This window comes from Cebus imitator, unplaced genomic scaffold (assembly GCF_001604975.1).
Source record: "Cebus imitator isolate Cc_AM_T3 unplaced genomic scaffold, Cebus_imitator-1.0 Scaffold343, whole genome shotgun sequence".
In the NCBI taxonomy this organism is placed as follows: Eukaryota; Metazoa; Chordata; class Mammalia; order Primates; family Cebidae; genus Cebus; species Cebus imitator.
In genome coordinates this window covers 865,647-880,407 of record NW_016107658.1, presented here as the reverse complement: position 1 = coordinate 880,407, position 14,761 = coordinate 865,647, and the positions used below count along the sequence as shown (strand labels likewise).

Below are 14,761 nucleotides of genomic sequence, written 5' to 3'. Positions count from 1 at the left end.
ACAGTTCTATTAAATCAATTGCCACTATTAACATAATTGTCTGTTTCATCCAATAATGTTATATTCCATGTTCTTCTTTTTAAAAAGATCATTTTATAGAGCAGTTTTAGGTTCACAGCTAAACTGAGAGGAAGGCAGAAAGATTTTCCATATATCCCCTCCCCCAACAAGTACATAGCCTCCTTCTTCGTCAACATCCCTCATCAGAGTAGTGCATTTGTTGCAATTGATGAAGATACATTGACACATGAATGTCACCCAAAGTCCATAGTTTACATTAGGGTTCACTCATGATGTTGTACAATCTATGGGTTTGGACAAATATGTAATGATATGTACCTAACAATGTAGTATCATACAGAGTATTTTCACTGCCCTAAAAAATCTCTGTGCTCCACTTATTCATCCCTCTCCTTCTCCCTGTGGTGTCTTCTTTAGGTGGACAGAAAACAATGTCACTGCATCTTGCCAGTTTTTCAGAATTGTAAAATGACTGGACTCTCATCAATTGTGTTAAATTGTAATTCTCTAGACCTAGAGAGTCAGATGACCCTCAGAGAGGCCTGTTAAAAAATGATCTTAACATGCCATTAAAGCATCAACTAGTCATCTTTCCTTTTGTATTAGTTTCCTAGTGATGCTGTAACAAATTACCAAAAACTAGGTGGCTTAAAACAACACACATTTATTCTCTCAACAGTTCTGGAGATCAGAAGGTAGAACTCTGTTTCACAAGGCTGAAGTCAACATGTCAGCAGGGCCATGTTCCTTCTGGAGGTTCTATGAGAGAATGTTTCCATGCTTTTTCCAGCTTCTGGAGCTGCTTTCTTGCATTCCTTGGTTTGTGGCCTCTTCCTCCATCTTTAAAACCAACAGCGTGGCATCTTCAAATCTCTTTGCCTCTATCTTCACATCACCTTCTCTCTTATAAGGATCCTTGTGATTACATCAAGCACAACTGGATAATTCAAGGTAATCTCCCTATTTCAAGGTACACTGATTTGCAACCTTAATTCCCCCAGCCATGTAACATAACATATTCACAGGTTCTGAGGAGCAGGACACGAAGATTTTAAGGGAGGTGCGGGGGAGGAGTCATTATTCTTCCCCTCACCCTAGCTTCCAAATTTTGAATGATTCTTTATAGCCTCATCTTACACATTTTATTCTTCAACTTGCTTTTGTCATTTTTTAAATTTTTCTTTTTAAAATTTTTGAGACAGGGTCTTGCTGTGTCACCCAGTCTGGGATGCAGTGGTGCGATCATGGTTCACTGCAGCCTCAAACTCCTGAGCTCAAGTGATCCTCCCACCTCAGCCTCCCAAGTAGCTGGGACTACAGGTATACCCCACCATGCCTGGCTGATTTTTCTTTTTCTTTTTAGTGGAGTTGAGGTCTCATTCTGTTGCCCAGGCTGATCTCAGATTCCTAAGTTCAAACAATCCTTCTACCTCAGCCTCCCAAAGTGCTGGGATTATAGGCATGAACCACCACGCCTGGCCTGTCTCTTATCTTTTCATTCAGCACATACTGTATACAGCTACCCCATTCCTTTTAATGGCTAAATAGTATTTCAGTAATGGAATTGTTAGAGTTTAGTCATTTTCCCACAGATGGAAATTTAAGTTACCAGTTTTTCAACATTATAAATAGTGGGGCAATGAACACCCCTATGCATAACTCTTTGTGGAATTGTGACTATGTTTCCATAGGAAAATTTTCTGGAGGTTGAAATTCTGAAAACAATATATGTCAATTTAATTTTCACAAATATTATAACAAATCACCTTTCAAAATGTACATCAATATCTCACACTCATACCAATAATGTGTGAGAGTACCTTTTTATCTCCCACATCTCTTATACTAGGTATATGGAATTCATTTTTAAGACTTTCAGGATCTATACAGCACTTTGAGATATCCATATAGGTTTTCTTGGCAAAAAATAAAAGCTTAATCCTTGGTGAACTGAAAGATAAAACAATGCAAATCCATGTGTACAACTCAGAGGGCTTATCCTAACAATGATGCATCGGTGAACAGATAATACGTGTAAATGTGCTTTTCATATTATAAAGTGCTATTCAGAGAATTATTTTTATGCGTGGAGTGTGTGTGTGTGTGTGTGTGTGTGTGTGTGTGTGTGTTTTTTTTTTTTGAGATGGAGCCTCACTCTATAGCCCAACCTGGAGTGTAGTGGTGTGATCTCGGCTCACTACAACCTTTGCCTCCCGGGCTTAAGTGATTCTTGTGCCTCAGCCTCCCTAGTAGTTGTGACTACAGGTGTGCGCCACCATGCTTGGTTAATGTTTTTGTATTTTAGTAGAGACCGGTTTCACCATGTTGCCCAGGATGGCTCAAGCTCTTGAGCTCAGGTGATCTGCCCGCCTTGGCCTCCCAAAGTGCTGGGATTACAGGCGTGAGCTACTGCACCTGGCCAAAATGTGTTTCTTTTCATACTTAGTTCACATGTCTCACGCAGGTTGGCCTCACTACTTTCCAGTTTCACATGGTGTATGTTCTTTTGCCAAGACTCAACATATTTCCACTGTACACCCCAGGGGCTCTAAGGTCTGAAGTGTGTAACTGATTGTGTCAATCCTTCAGGAGGAAAGACATGATAAGATTATGGACATATGTGTCCTCTGAAGATAGTAAGAAAGCCCAATAGCAACGGCTTCAGAGAACAAGGCTTCAGAGAACCACTCTTGAGTAGGTAAGTATTTCACAGGTTCAGAGTCAGCTGATTTTGTACTAAAGAATTTCTTAGATATAGAGCCCCATGGGCTTAGATGGAAAGTTCTGGTGAGTACCCTACCCCACAGATGCCTGCCTCACCCTCACCCTGGAAAGTGACAATAAACTCTGTAATGTTAAGGACCATAACCAAATGAGGTGCAAGCATGAAGGGGTTAGCTGAAAGGGCACTGAAGGCTGACCTATGCTGTAGGGAGGGGCATTATTCTCTATAGTCCACTTCTCTTGGTTTGCTCTAGAACTAGAAACGAGCTTCTCAGCAGGAGTAAGAGCAGTGCTAGCAGGAGAAAGTGGAAGGAAATGGGCTTCAGCACTGGTCTGATTGGTTATTCCTGGAGTCAGAGTTCATAGATACCTTAACAGGAACTGCTCTCTCCAGTTTTCTTCCCACAACCATGGTTTGAAAGGTGCGTAAGGAGGGGCATACAGGAGTTAACGTTCTGAAACTAGAAAAGAAATGGGCCCCTCTATCATCCTTCTCCTCACCTTCCCAGTACAAATCTACAAGTGCATGTGAGGATATGCTCAGCTTTCATCCCAGGCTTCTTAGGACTTCTCTCTGTAGAAAGAATTCAGTGGTGCCTCCTGATAAGGAGTGTTTAGGAGGAAACATTGCTTGGGATGAACCTGGCCATAGCTCAGAAAATACTGCTGAAACTGCTAACACATTAAAATGCTTTCACAAAGGACCTAAGAGAACTTAGAGGCTTGTGCCATGATGAAGAGTGTAAGCTCTGGAGCCTGAGAACGTAGGACTGAATCCTGTCTCTGACACTAGCTGTGACCTTGGACAGGCCTCTTAACCTTCCTATGCCTTAGAATCATCTGTAAAATGGGAGGTAACAATACCTACCTCATAAGGATTGTCATGAGGATTGAATGAAATAATGCATATAGGTTGGGCGCAGTGGCTCACACCTGCAATCCCAGCCCTCTGGGAGACCGAGATGGGTGGATCACCTGAGGTCAGGAGTTCAGGACCAGCCTGGCCAACATGGTGAAACCCTGTCTTTACTAAAAATACAAAAATCAGCTGGGCATGATGGTGGGTGCCTGTAATCCCAGCTACTTGGAAGGTTGAGGCAAGAGATTTGCTTGAACCTGGGAGGCGGAGGTTGCAGTGAGCTGAGATCATGCCATTACATTCCAGCCTGGGTGATAGAGTGAGACTCCATTTCAAAAAAAATGCATATAAAGCACCAGTACCATGCCAGGAATATATTAAGTGCTCATAAATATAAGCTATTATTTAGGTCTCCCACAGTGCTTCACAGTCCTATGCCCATAGTCTTTAACGTTCTTGTGGAGCAAATAAAATTGAAAACTATTATTTTATTTCTTTTTCTAACGTGAATTTCCCAATACTTAGCCTACCAAATGTCCAATAATATGAGAATAGGTGTTGTTACAATGGCCTACTTCTTTTCCCCAAGCTTCATAGTTCTGCCTGCCTTTTCCAGAAACCATTTGCTGGCCCTATCTCTGCCTCCTCTCCACTCAGCAAGACTTGTCTCTACACATGTACTCTATGTTGCTTTAAGGTTTCAGAGAGTACTGCACGGTATCAGCTCATGGGGTGCTCAGACCCAAAAATTGTGAGCATTTTCACACTCTAGGGGCTGCTACTGGTGGCTCTGCAGCAGTCATCATGCTACAGAACGAATATATTAAATTACACCATAAACACTATGGATACCATTTGGATTACCATGAGAAAAAGAGAAAGAAGGAAAGTCAAGAGGCTCATGAACATTCAAAGAAGGCAAAGAAAATTATTGGTGTGAAGGCTAAGCTTTACCATAAATAGCACCATGCTGAGAAAGTACAGATGAAAAAGATTCTCAAGATGCATGAAAAGAGAAATACCAAACAAAAGAATCATGAAAAGACTCCACATGGAGCAGTACCTGCCTATCTGCTGAACTGAGGAGGACATTCTCGAGCTAAAGTACTTTCCAATATGATTAAACAGAAACGAAAAGAGAAGGCGGAAAAATGGGAAGTCCCTCTGCCTAAAGTCTGTGCCCAGGGAGAAACAGAAGTATTAAAAGTTATTCAAACAGGAAAGAGAAAGAAGGCATAAAAGAGGATGGTTACTAAAGTCTGCTTTGTTTGAGATGGCTTTACAAGAAAACCACCTAAATATGAAAGATTCATCAGGCTAATGGCTTGCATTTCAAAAAAGCCCATGTAACACATCATGAACTGAAAGCCACCTTTTGCCTACTAATACTTGGTGTAAAGAAGAATCCTTCATCTCCACCGTATACAACTTCGGGTGTTATTATCAAATGTACTGTCATTAAGGTAAATGTGAGCAAATTGGACCTTGTGATGCAAGGAGGCAAAGTTATTTGGGGAAAATATGCCCAGGTTACCATCAATCCTGAAAATGAAGGATGTATAAATGCAGTCTTACTGGTTTGACAGCAATTCATATATAGTTATTGAGGACTACACACCAACTGAAACAACTGCCATTACTGTGATGTTTCTGAATACTACCAAGCAGCCTTGCATCTCTGCAATCATCAAAGGATCTATTTATTAAACTGTAAACACTAAAGTCGTTTCTTAAAAAAGATTTCAGAGAATAAAAAGAGAGTAGTCAATTTTAAGTGTTTGCAAATGGACGGGAGCATGTGCCCTGCCACACTACCATATTTCACAATTCCGTCTTCTCCTGTCTATCTGGAGGATTTTTGCAGAACAAAAAGGCCGCCATCTATAGGAAGTTCTAAGGGTTCATTTACATAATGTATCACTAGAGTCTTTTCTCCTTGGGTGAGGGCAGCAGGTTTTTCAGGTCAGAAGCTGCTCCACACCCCTAAACTGCCTGCATTCCCAGGATGTTAAGTCACCGAGGAAGCTGGCGAGGACACACGGAAGGAAAATTTTGCCTGGTCCAGTACTGAGTCACACTTTTTGCCTTGTGCAGCTCCATTCTATCTCGAATTGACCTGCCTAGGTCAGTGTGTGTCTGTATGTTTTCATAGCACCACTCCTTAAGTAGCTGAGTCACATGGCTTTTATGGACCAAATTACTGTTCCATGCTGCTCCTGCTCTTATTTGAGGGCACAGTAAATATTGGGGAGAAATTGTTGCTTGAATTCCAAAGAAGTGATGTGCTCTTCTGGAGGTCTGGTAGATTATTTCTTTCAGGTTCACCTTGAATAACATAGTTAGAAGACAGCAGGTAACCTTTATATGACAATAACCTATGTCTCTTCATCATGAAAAATGGAATGAGGGAGTTGGGGTGGAAAACAGGGGCTCTCCACTGCTTCAAAGCAAGTCTATACACTCTCCCCCAAATTAAGTATACAATCCCTTTAGCCCCAAACAGTGGCTAATGAAGGGAAAACCATGCTAGCCATATCAAGAAAAGATAACTGTGGTTAATAGCCCTGCTACTTAGAAGAGAGAGCTCTCTTAACATAATGTCCTGACATTTGATAAGAGGAGGGGAAATGACTAATGGTAAATTCTTAGCATGCTACCAAGAATAAAATTGGATGCGGATGGGAAGTCCTGGGTCAGATTGTTCACAATTTCTTGAAGTACTGTGGTGGGCACAACTGGTACACACTACTAGGAGTTCTTGTAATTTTCCTGGTCTGTGAGGGGCAAGCATTAGTTGTGTAAATGCTGGGACATTTGGTCCCAGTAGGCAGTGGTCACAGTAACTTCAATCCCCTGGTTACCTCAGAGGTAGCTGGCTGATATTACTATTGAAATACCCAACTGATATGAGATGTAAACATTGAGATATAGGAAAAAAGGAGACATGCATTCATCCACTGAGGGTATATAGGAACGAACAGAGCGTTGATAAACATATGCTCCTTATTATACGGTAAAATCCTGGCCGGGTGAGGTGGCTCACACCTGTAATTTCAGCACTTTGGGAGGCCAAGGTGGTTGGACCACTTGAGGTCAGGAATTCGAGACCAGCCTGGCCAACATGGTGAAAATATCTACTAAAAATCTAAAAATTAGCCAGGTATATTGGCAGGCGTCTGTAATCCCAGCTACTTTGGAGGTTGAGGCAGGAGAATCGCTTGAAACCAGGAGGCAGAGGTCACAGTGAACCAAGATCATACCACCACACTCTGGTCTGGGTGACAGAGCAAGACTCTGTTTCAAAAAAAAAAAAAAAAAAAAAAAAAAAAAAGGAAAATCCCTGTAGGTAGAAACCAGTACTGATTTAATGTGATCTTGTTTCCCTCCTCTGCCTTCACTCTACCTTGGAGTGTTAGCCACTCATCTCAATCCATTATTACCTTCTCTCTCCCCTTAACACACACACACACTCACACACACACACACACACACACACACACAAATGAAATACTCAGGATAACAGTAGACACAAAGCAGTCTTCATTTCTTCCACACATGAGAAACATTGTCAATTACAGTTCAACTTCTCTGAGGTCCACATCAAGTACTAAAATACCAAGAGCACGGAAAAGCTGGGTTGGAGGAAATCTCTGCTCATGAGGCAGTTTAAGTGAGAGGTTTCACTCAAGGATTCCACTAGACAAGCTGGAGGCCCATGCAGGTTCCTGAGAAAAAGAGTCATTTTGGCTTATGCCCTGAAGGAATCCTACTCTGCACTTTCTCCTCAGAGTGTGCCTATGAAGTGCCTCTGCTGAATGACCACTAGTAAAATCCTAACAGAGAACTAATTTGTTTGGGGAGCAATTCTTTTAATAGTGGAGATTTTCTTCTCAGACAGAGCTTCTCATTGGAATTAAAAAGACTCCAGCCACACTGACAGTTGCAGGTTCCACATCAGTCAGACTGTTACCTAGGAGGTACTCTTAACTGGTAAACTGTCATATCTTCTGATCAGTCAGGATATATTCTAGTGAGACTCTGGGACTTCAACTCAGCCCAGGAAAGCTCAGAAATGCATCAAGCAAATGAGCAGAGCGAGAAGGTCGCTTTAGAAAACCTAAAGTGCTTGAAGGCAAGTTATTCCAATTGACCTGGTAAGAAGGGTATGAATGGGTATTTCTCACCCTTCCAACTATATAGTGGATACCTCCTGTGTCCAAACATAGTGGCAACTCTTAAGAAAATAAAACCTAATTGGGAGTTGCTCTTTCTTCTGATAGGCTTAACAGAAAAGTCAAGACAATGCCTTGATGGGTATCTCACCCATTAGCCTCATCCATTCCTTCAATTTCATAGTTGCTCTTGGCAACTCCCAACCCATCCTAAAACACCCAGAAAATAGAATCAGACAACACTTTGCCTTGCTTCAGCCTCAAAGGGTGGCTCTGTGTTCTCAACCCTGGTCCGAGGGTGCTGGTGGCAGCAGACACAGTGGAGGTAGTCCACTACATTATGGGTGAAGAGTGAGCGCAATGGATGCAAGTACTGGAAGAAAAGGAGCATGAAGCCAATGGAAATCAGATAAGCAATAATGAGCTGCAAGGCAATCATAGAATGACAGTAATTCAGTAACACTTTCCCTCCAAAGAACTTAAAAACCAAAACCATGATCACATTCTCTACCAACCTCACACTATAGTGCAGGACCATATGTCCCCAGTTCCGCCCTTTGTCGACGAGATCTCTGTCTGCCAACCTCAACTGCAAAGCTGACCAGCAAGAGAAGTTGATGCCAGCATAGAGGATGGTGATTGAAATCAGCACCACCAGAGTGCCGACCCGGCTGAAGTTTTTCTCAATGTTATTGGGCATCTGGGCACCACTCCTCCAGAACTTAATCCAAGGCTCAAAGAGGATGATCAGGAAGTTGAGCACTAGGAAGGGCACAGCCTTCAATTTCAAAGTGGCTGAGAAGAGCACCAGAATCAGGAGGCGGGAAGTGATCTCCAATGTCCGCCAGATGGTGATGCAGAGGACTTCTAGTGGCCCAAGGCGAATCTTGTAGTCATCATACTTGATCTGGATAGCCAACATATTGCAAAGGGTAGCCCCATAGGTGACTGATACCAGGGAAAAGACCATTAGCACAACTGTTAAAAAAACAAAAACGCAATCAGTTAATGTTAGTGATGAAGGCTATACTTATAACCCAGAGGTCCAGAGAGATGATAGGTGAGACTTGAGAGCTCCAGTGAAGAGCAAATGAACATATGATTACAGCTATATAAAAAAAAAATAGCATGAATTTGAATAGACTTTTTCCAAAGGTGGCATATAAATGGCCAACAGGTATATGAAAAGGTGTTCAACATCACTAATCATCACAAAAATGAAAATCAAAAGCGCAATGAGATATCATCTTGCACCTGTTAGAATAGATATTATTAAAAAAAAATGTTGGCGAGGATGTGAGAAAAAGGACGCTTGTATACTGTTTTGGGAACATAAATTGATACAGCCATTATAGAAAACAGTATGGAGGTTCTCCAAAAAAATTAAAAACAGAACTGCCATATGATCAAATAACCTTACTGCTGGGTGTATACCTAAAGGAAATCAGTATCTCAAAGAGATATCTGCACTCCCATGTTCATTGTAGTATTATTCTCAATGGCCAAGATATAGAAACAAACTTAGTATCTGTTGACAGACGAATGGATAAAGAAAATCTGACATGTGTGTATATATACACAACAGATTATTATTCAACCATAAAATGAAGAAAACCCCACCATCTGTGACAACACAGATGAACCTAAAGGACATTATGTTAAGTGAAATGAGCTAGGCACAGAAAGAAAAATACTGCATTTTCTTACTTATATGTGGAATCTAAAAAAGTCGAACTCCTATAAACAGAGTAGAATAGGTGGTTACCAGGGGATAGGGGTTTAGGGAAATGGAAGGATTTTGATCAAAGGCTGCAAACTTAGACTTATGAGTAAGTTTCAGAGCTCTAATGTACAACATCATGACGATAGTTGACAATAATGTATTGTGTACTTGAAATTGTTAAAGAGAGTGGATCTTGGTTTACTACACATACACATACACACACACATACATACATACACAAATGGTAACTATGTGAGGTGATGAAAGTGTTAATTAGCTTGGTTGTGGTAATCATTTCACAATATACATACATCAAAACATCACATTGTACACCTTGAATATACACAATAAAACAAAATAGATGCACAAATAATTGAAAAAAATGAATCAAAATATCTTTTAGTGTGTGCGATAATTTGATATCAGTTTTAGAAATCTTTTTCTCACTGGGCACAGTGGCTCATGCCTATAATCCACTTTGGGAGGCCAAAGGGGGCAGATTGCCTGAGCTCAGGGGTTCAAGACCAACCTGGGCAACACAGTGAAATCCTGTCTCTACTAAAATACAAAAAATTAGCCAGATGTGGCAGCATGCACCTGTAGTACCAGCTACTCAGGAGGCTGAGGCAGAATTGCTTGAACCTGGGAGGCAGAGGTTGCAGTGAGCCGAGATTGCGCCACTGCACTCAGTGACAGAGTGAGACTCCATCACCAAAAAAACAAAAAATCTTTTTCTCTACATCTATTTTCTAAATTTCCCATGATGAACATATACTGCAACACTTTAATAATTATATAAATATACAAACTAAAGTTCCTTAAAATGCATGGGTCTTAGAACATTGAAAAGTCACTAACATGAGAAGTGTACATATAAAGGTATCAGGCAGACTTTGCTGATGAAGCAGGCTTCGGAGCAAACATTGAATAAGGCAGAAAGAACTCTATTTGAAAAAAATCCAGTCTTAGGAGATTCATAAAGAATACCCTTGCTAATAGAAGTCCCTTCTTTGATGTATACCTTCTTTGAGGAACTAACATTGTTTGCGTGTGTTTCTAGAACACTTAACTCCAGTGACATATCAAAATGTGTATTGAAAATTCCATGAAGGCACAGAGGACCATGTCTATTTTGTTCACTGCTGTATGCCAGAGCCTAACACATTACCTGGAACATAGTAGGTGCTCAATAAATGTTTGTGGAATTAATGAAGACTTCTGAGATTACAGAGGTGCATAAAATGCCTAATTAGGTTGGGCGAGGTGACTCATGCCTGTAATCCCAGCACATTGGGAGGCCAAGGCAGGTGGATCACATGAGGTTAGGAGTTTGAGACCAGCCTGGCCAACATGGTGAAACACCATCTCTACTAAAAATACAAATATTAGTCAGGCACGGTGGTGTGTGCCTATAATCCCAGCTACCCCAGAGGCTGAGGCAGGAGAATCGCTTGAACCTGAGAGGCAGAGGTTACATTGGGCCAAGATTGTATTGTTGCACTCCAGCCTGAGCAACAGAGTGAGACTCTGTCTCAAAAAGAAAAAAAAATTAGCCAGGCATGGTGGCATGCCTGTAATCCCAGGTGCTCAGGAGGCTGAGGCATGAGAATCACTTGAACCCAGGAGGCGGAGGTTGCAGTGAGTTGAGACCGCCCCACTGCACTCCAGCCTGAGTGACAGAGTGAGATTCTTTCTCAAAAAGAAAAAAAAACCTAATTAGAAATCCTTGGCATTGACTTAACACTTATAATCTCAGAACTTTGGGAGGCTGAGGTGGGTGGATCACCTGAGGTCAGGAGTTTGAGACCAACATAACCAACGTGGTAAAACCCCTTCTCTACTAAAAATACAAAAATGAGCTGAGCATGGTGGTGCATGCCTGTAATCCCAGATACTCAGGAGGCTGAGGCAGGAGAGTTGCTTGAATCAGAAAGGTGGGGGTTGCCATGAGACAAGATCACACCATTGCACTGCAGCCTGGGCAACAAGAGTGAAACTCTGTCAAAGAGGGGAGGGGAAAAGAGGGGAGAGGAGGGGAGGGGAAGGGAAATCCTTGGTTCAGCTGTATAGGAACTTTTGGAGGTCATTGAATATCTATGTGCCTCAGTTCTCAATTCACTGAGATACTCCAGAGTTGCTTATATTTGTCATCAGCAATGTCAATTCATTACCTCCATGTTAGGAATCTCTGAATTTGCAGCAGAGAGGTTCAAAAATGTCAAAATCCTGTTGCCTTGCCCATGACATCCATAGCACCATATGTTAGAGTAGTGACCCTAAAGAGCCAGGATGCTCTCTAACCTGTTCTATCTAAGCCTCAACTATAGATGACACAGGTGGCCCTTTCCTTTTCTTCCTTTATGTCAAAGGATGCTGATTACTAAGAAAAATCCAGTGCTCTGAAGAGAAGTGGGAGGGCTGAGGAATACTCATCCAAAAGAAAAGCTGGAGCTTTCCGTTCCTATTAAAACACTTGATCTAGGGAAACAGTGGCCATAGAGATGTCAACTTAATCTTTTACTTTTCATGGAGGAAAACTTAAGATTTCCTCCAGGAAAACCCAAACAGAAGCACAGCTCTGTTTCTGAGTTCTTCAGTTTTAAGTAGAGTGTTGGAATCTCAGAGACTGGAATGGGAGACTCTCGAGGTGGTGACTCAGCTTTCTCAACCATTCTCAGTCCCATCCTCAAGAGTTGATACACGTTATAGAAGTGGGAATGTCAGAGCATATATCCACCTAAGTGTGGCAATGCTTTGTCTTACATTAGAACTCATTTACTGATTAGTAGTGTAACAGAAGGAAAAATCCTGATGCTTCCAATAAATGTAAAAACATTTTCAGTCTGTGTCCCTACAAATAGACTCACGCCATAAGAGGACAAAATACACAGGTTCTAGAGGCAAACACCCTGGATTCCAAACCAATGTTTGCTACCTGCTTCTTATGGGACCTTGGGGAAATGTACTGAAACTCTCAGTGTGTCTGTTTCTTCATTTGTAAAATGAGAATCATAATTATCTCGTAGGGTTGTTGTAAAGATTAAATAAACATTTACATGTAAAGGGCTTACAGAAATGCCTAGAACCTAGTAACTAACTTTCAGCTGTGTTCTTCTTTCTTCTTATTCCTCCTTCCCTTCTTCTTTCTTATCCTTTTTCTCCTCCTCCCCCTCCTCCTTTTCTTCCTATTCTTATTCATCATCACTCTATTTCTAAAAGTATGGTAGGTGGGTTTACTTTACCTGGATACTATCCTGGTACTTAGAAAATCAGGTCATTTTAAAACTGATAGAACATCTGAATGTAAGCCTTATAAAAATGTAAGACCCACATCAAGAAAACTATACAATTTTACTGAAAAAAACTATACAATTTTACTGAGGTACACTTTAAAATATTTAATAAAATGGAGAGATTTATCATTTCACAATACGAAGTCCATCAATCCTATAAAGATGTAAATTGCCCCTAAATAACCCAAGTAATTTGATGCAAATCCCAGTCAGAAGCTTAATGAAATGGTTTTTCTTTTGTTGTTATTATTTTGCTTTGTTTTTTGTTGGAGGAATTAAAAAATTGATCTTGAAAATTAATCTACTTAGAAAATTGGGGTAAATTGTTCTACCGGATGTGATAGGCCTTTGTAAGAAAGGCACAAAATCTAAAAGCAATAAAGAATTTGAATACATAAAAATGTAATACTTCAGAATGCCCGAAGATACTACAAAATGTATTGTAGATAATATATAACACATATATTACGTGTAGGATATGTATATACATATTTAAAATGTGTGTATGTCCAAGCAAAAAATTATACAACTATATGCATACATACTCATTCACAGCAGAGAAAGGATTAATAACAAGGATAAGTAAATAGCTACTAAAAATTAATATAAAAAAGACAACCCACTAGAAGAAGTGAGTAAAATATGTAAACAAGCAATTTGCAGAACACACAATGGCCAAACACAAAAAGATGCTCAGCTTCATTTATAACCAAAGAAAGCCAATTATCTTATAATTATACAAATAAATAATATTTCATTTAGGATATGAAGAAACAGAAATAGGCACATTTGTATATTGTTGGTGAGAGTATAAATTCATATATCTTTTGGGGAGAGTTATTTGACAATATCAATAAAATTTTAAACATACATATCCTTTCACCCAGCAATTCCACTGCTATAAATTTATCCTACAAAGTCTCATTCAAGTACACAGACATTTATAAATATGTTCACTGTGGCATAATTTGTAATTAGAAAACAATTTTTTGTGAAAAATTAAAATTCGTGAGGCTGACATAGGGCTCCTCCTGCCCCTCTTTCTTCCACAGTGTGAGGTACTTAATCATGGCCTCCAAACATCTGCAGAAGTAAAGCATCATGGGAACTTAACTAAAGCTGTCCTGGGAAGGGAGGTTGTAATGAGGGGAAAAAATAACTTGGGGAAGTTGTGCTACCTTTTTTTTTTACCTTTTTTGAGACAATCAATAGAATCCTATCAATAGAAAGTTAGGAGAATAAGAATGAATATTCTAATTCATATAAAGGAAATCCATATTGTATGTTTATTATTGTTGTACATGTATATATAAATAATTTGAGAAAATATGTACTAGCATAATGTACTTTTGAAAAGTACATTCTGTTGAACAGAATGTTTCATACAGTCCATGTTTGGACAAAGACATATACAATATATGTTGTATGTATGTTTATGTTTACATAGTAAAAATAAGTCCAGAAGGATATATACTGGATGATTAACAGAATTTATCTTTGGGGAGTGAGATCACATTTCCTATTTTATATCTATTCTATGTGGTTTTTAATGTTTATTATAACCATGTCTGACTTTTGTAATTAAAAAAAACAAAAACCAAAGCTAGTAATGCATGATCATGAAAAAATTTTCAAACCATATAGAATAATTTAAAGTAAAAAGTAAGACTGCTAGGCCAGGTGCGGTGGCTCACACCTGTAACCCCAGCACTTTGGGAGGCAGAAGGGAGCGGATCATAAAGTCAGGAGTTCAAGACCAGCTTGGCCAATATGGCGAAACCCCATCTCTACTAAAAATATATATATATAAAAAATTAGCCGGGTGCGGTGGCATGCGCCTGTTGTCCCAGTTACTTGGGAGGCTGAGGTGGGAGAAATGCTTAAACCCAGAAGCTGGAGGTCGTAGTGAGCTGACATTGCACCACTACACTCCAGCCTGGCCAACAGAGCGAGACTCTGTCTCAAAAAA

The 14,761-nt window shown here is 40.1% G+C and overlaps 1 protein-coding gene and 1 pseudogene across 1 annotated transcript in view; one reads left to right on the top strand and one right to left on the bottom strand.

Moving 5' to 3' along the window:
• Positions 1-4,386: 4,386 nt before the first annotated feature.
• Positions 4,387-6,178, top strand: LOC108287447 (annotated as a pseudogene).
• Positions 6,179-7,129: 951 nt separating this feature from the next.
• The window catches only part of XKRX (XK related X-linked), a 16,376-nt gene continuing 8,744 nt past the window's right edge, over positions 7,130-14,761 (bottom strand). The window contains exon 3 of the mRNA XM_017505859.2: positions 7,130-8,754. Coding sequence (XP_017361348.1) covers positions 8,009-8,754 — 746 coding nt within the window. The 3' untranslated portion in view covers positions 7,130-8,008. The remainder of the gene's footprint in view (positions 8,755-14,761) is intronic.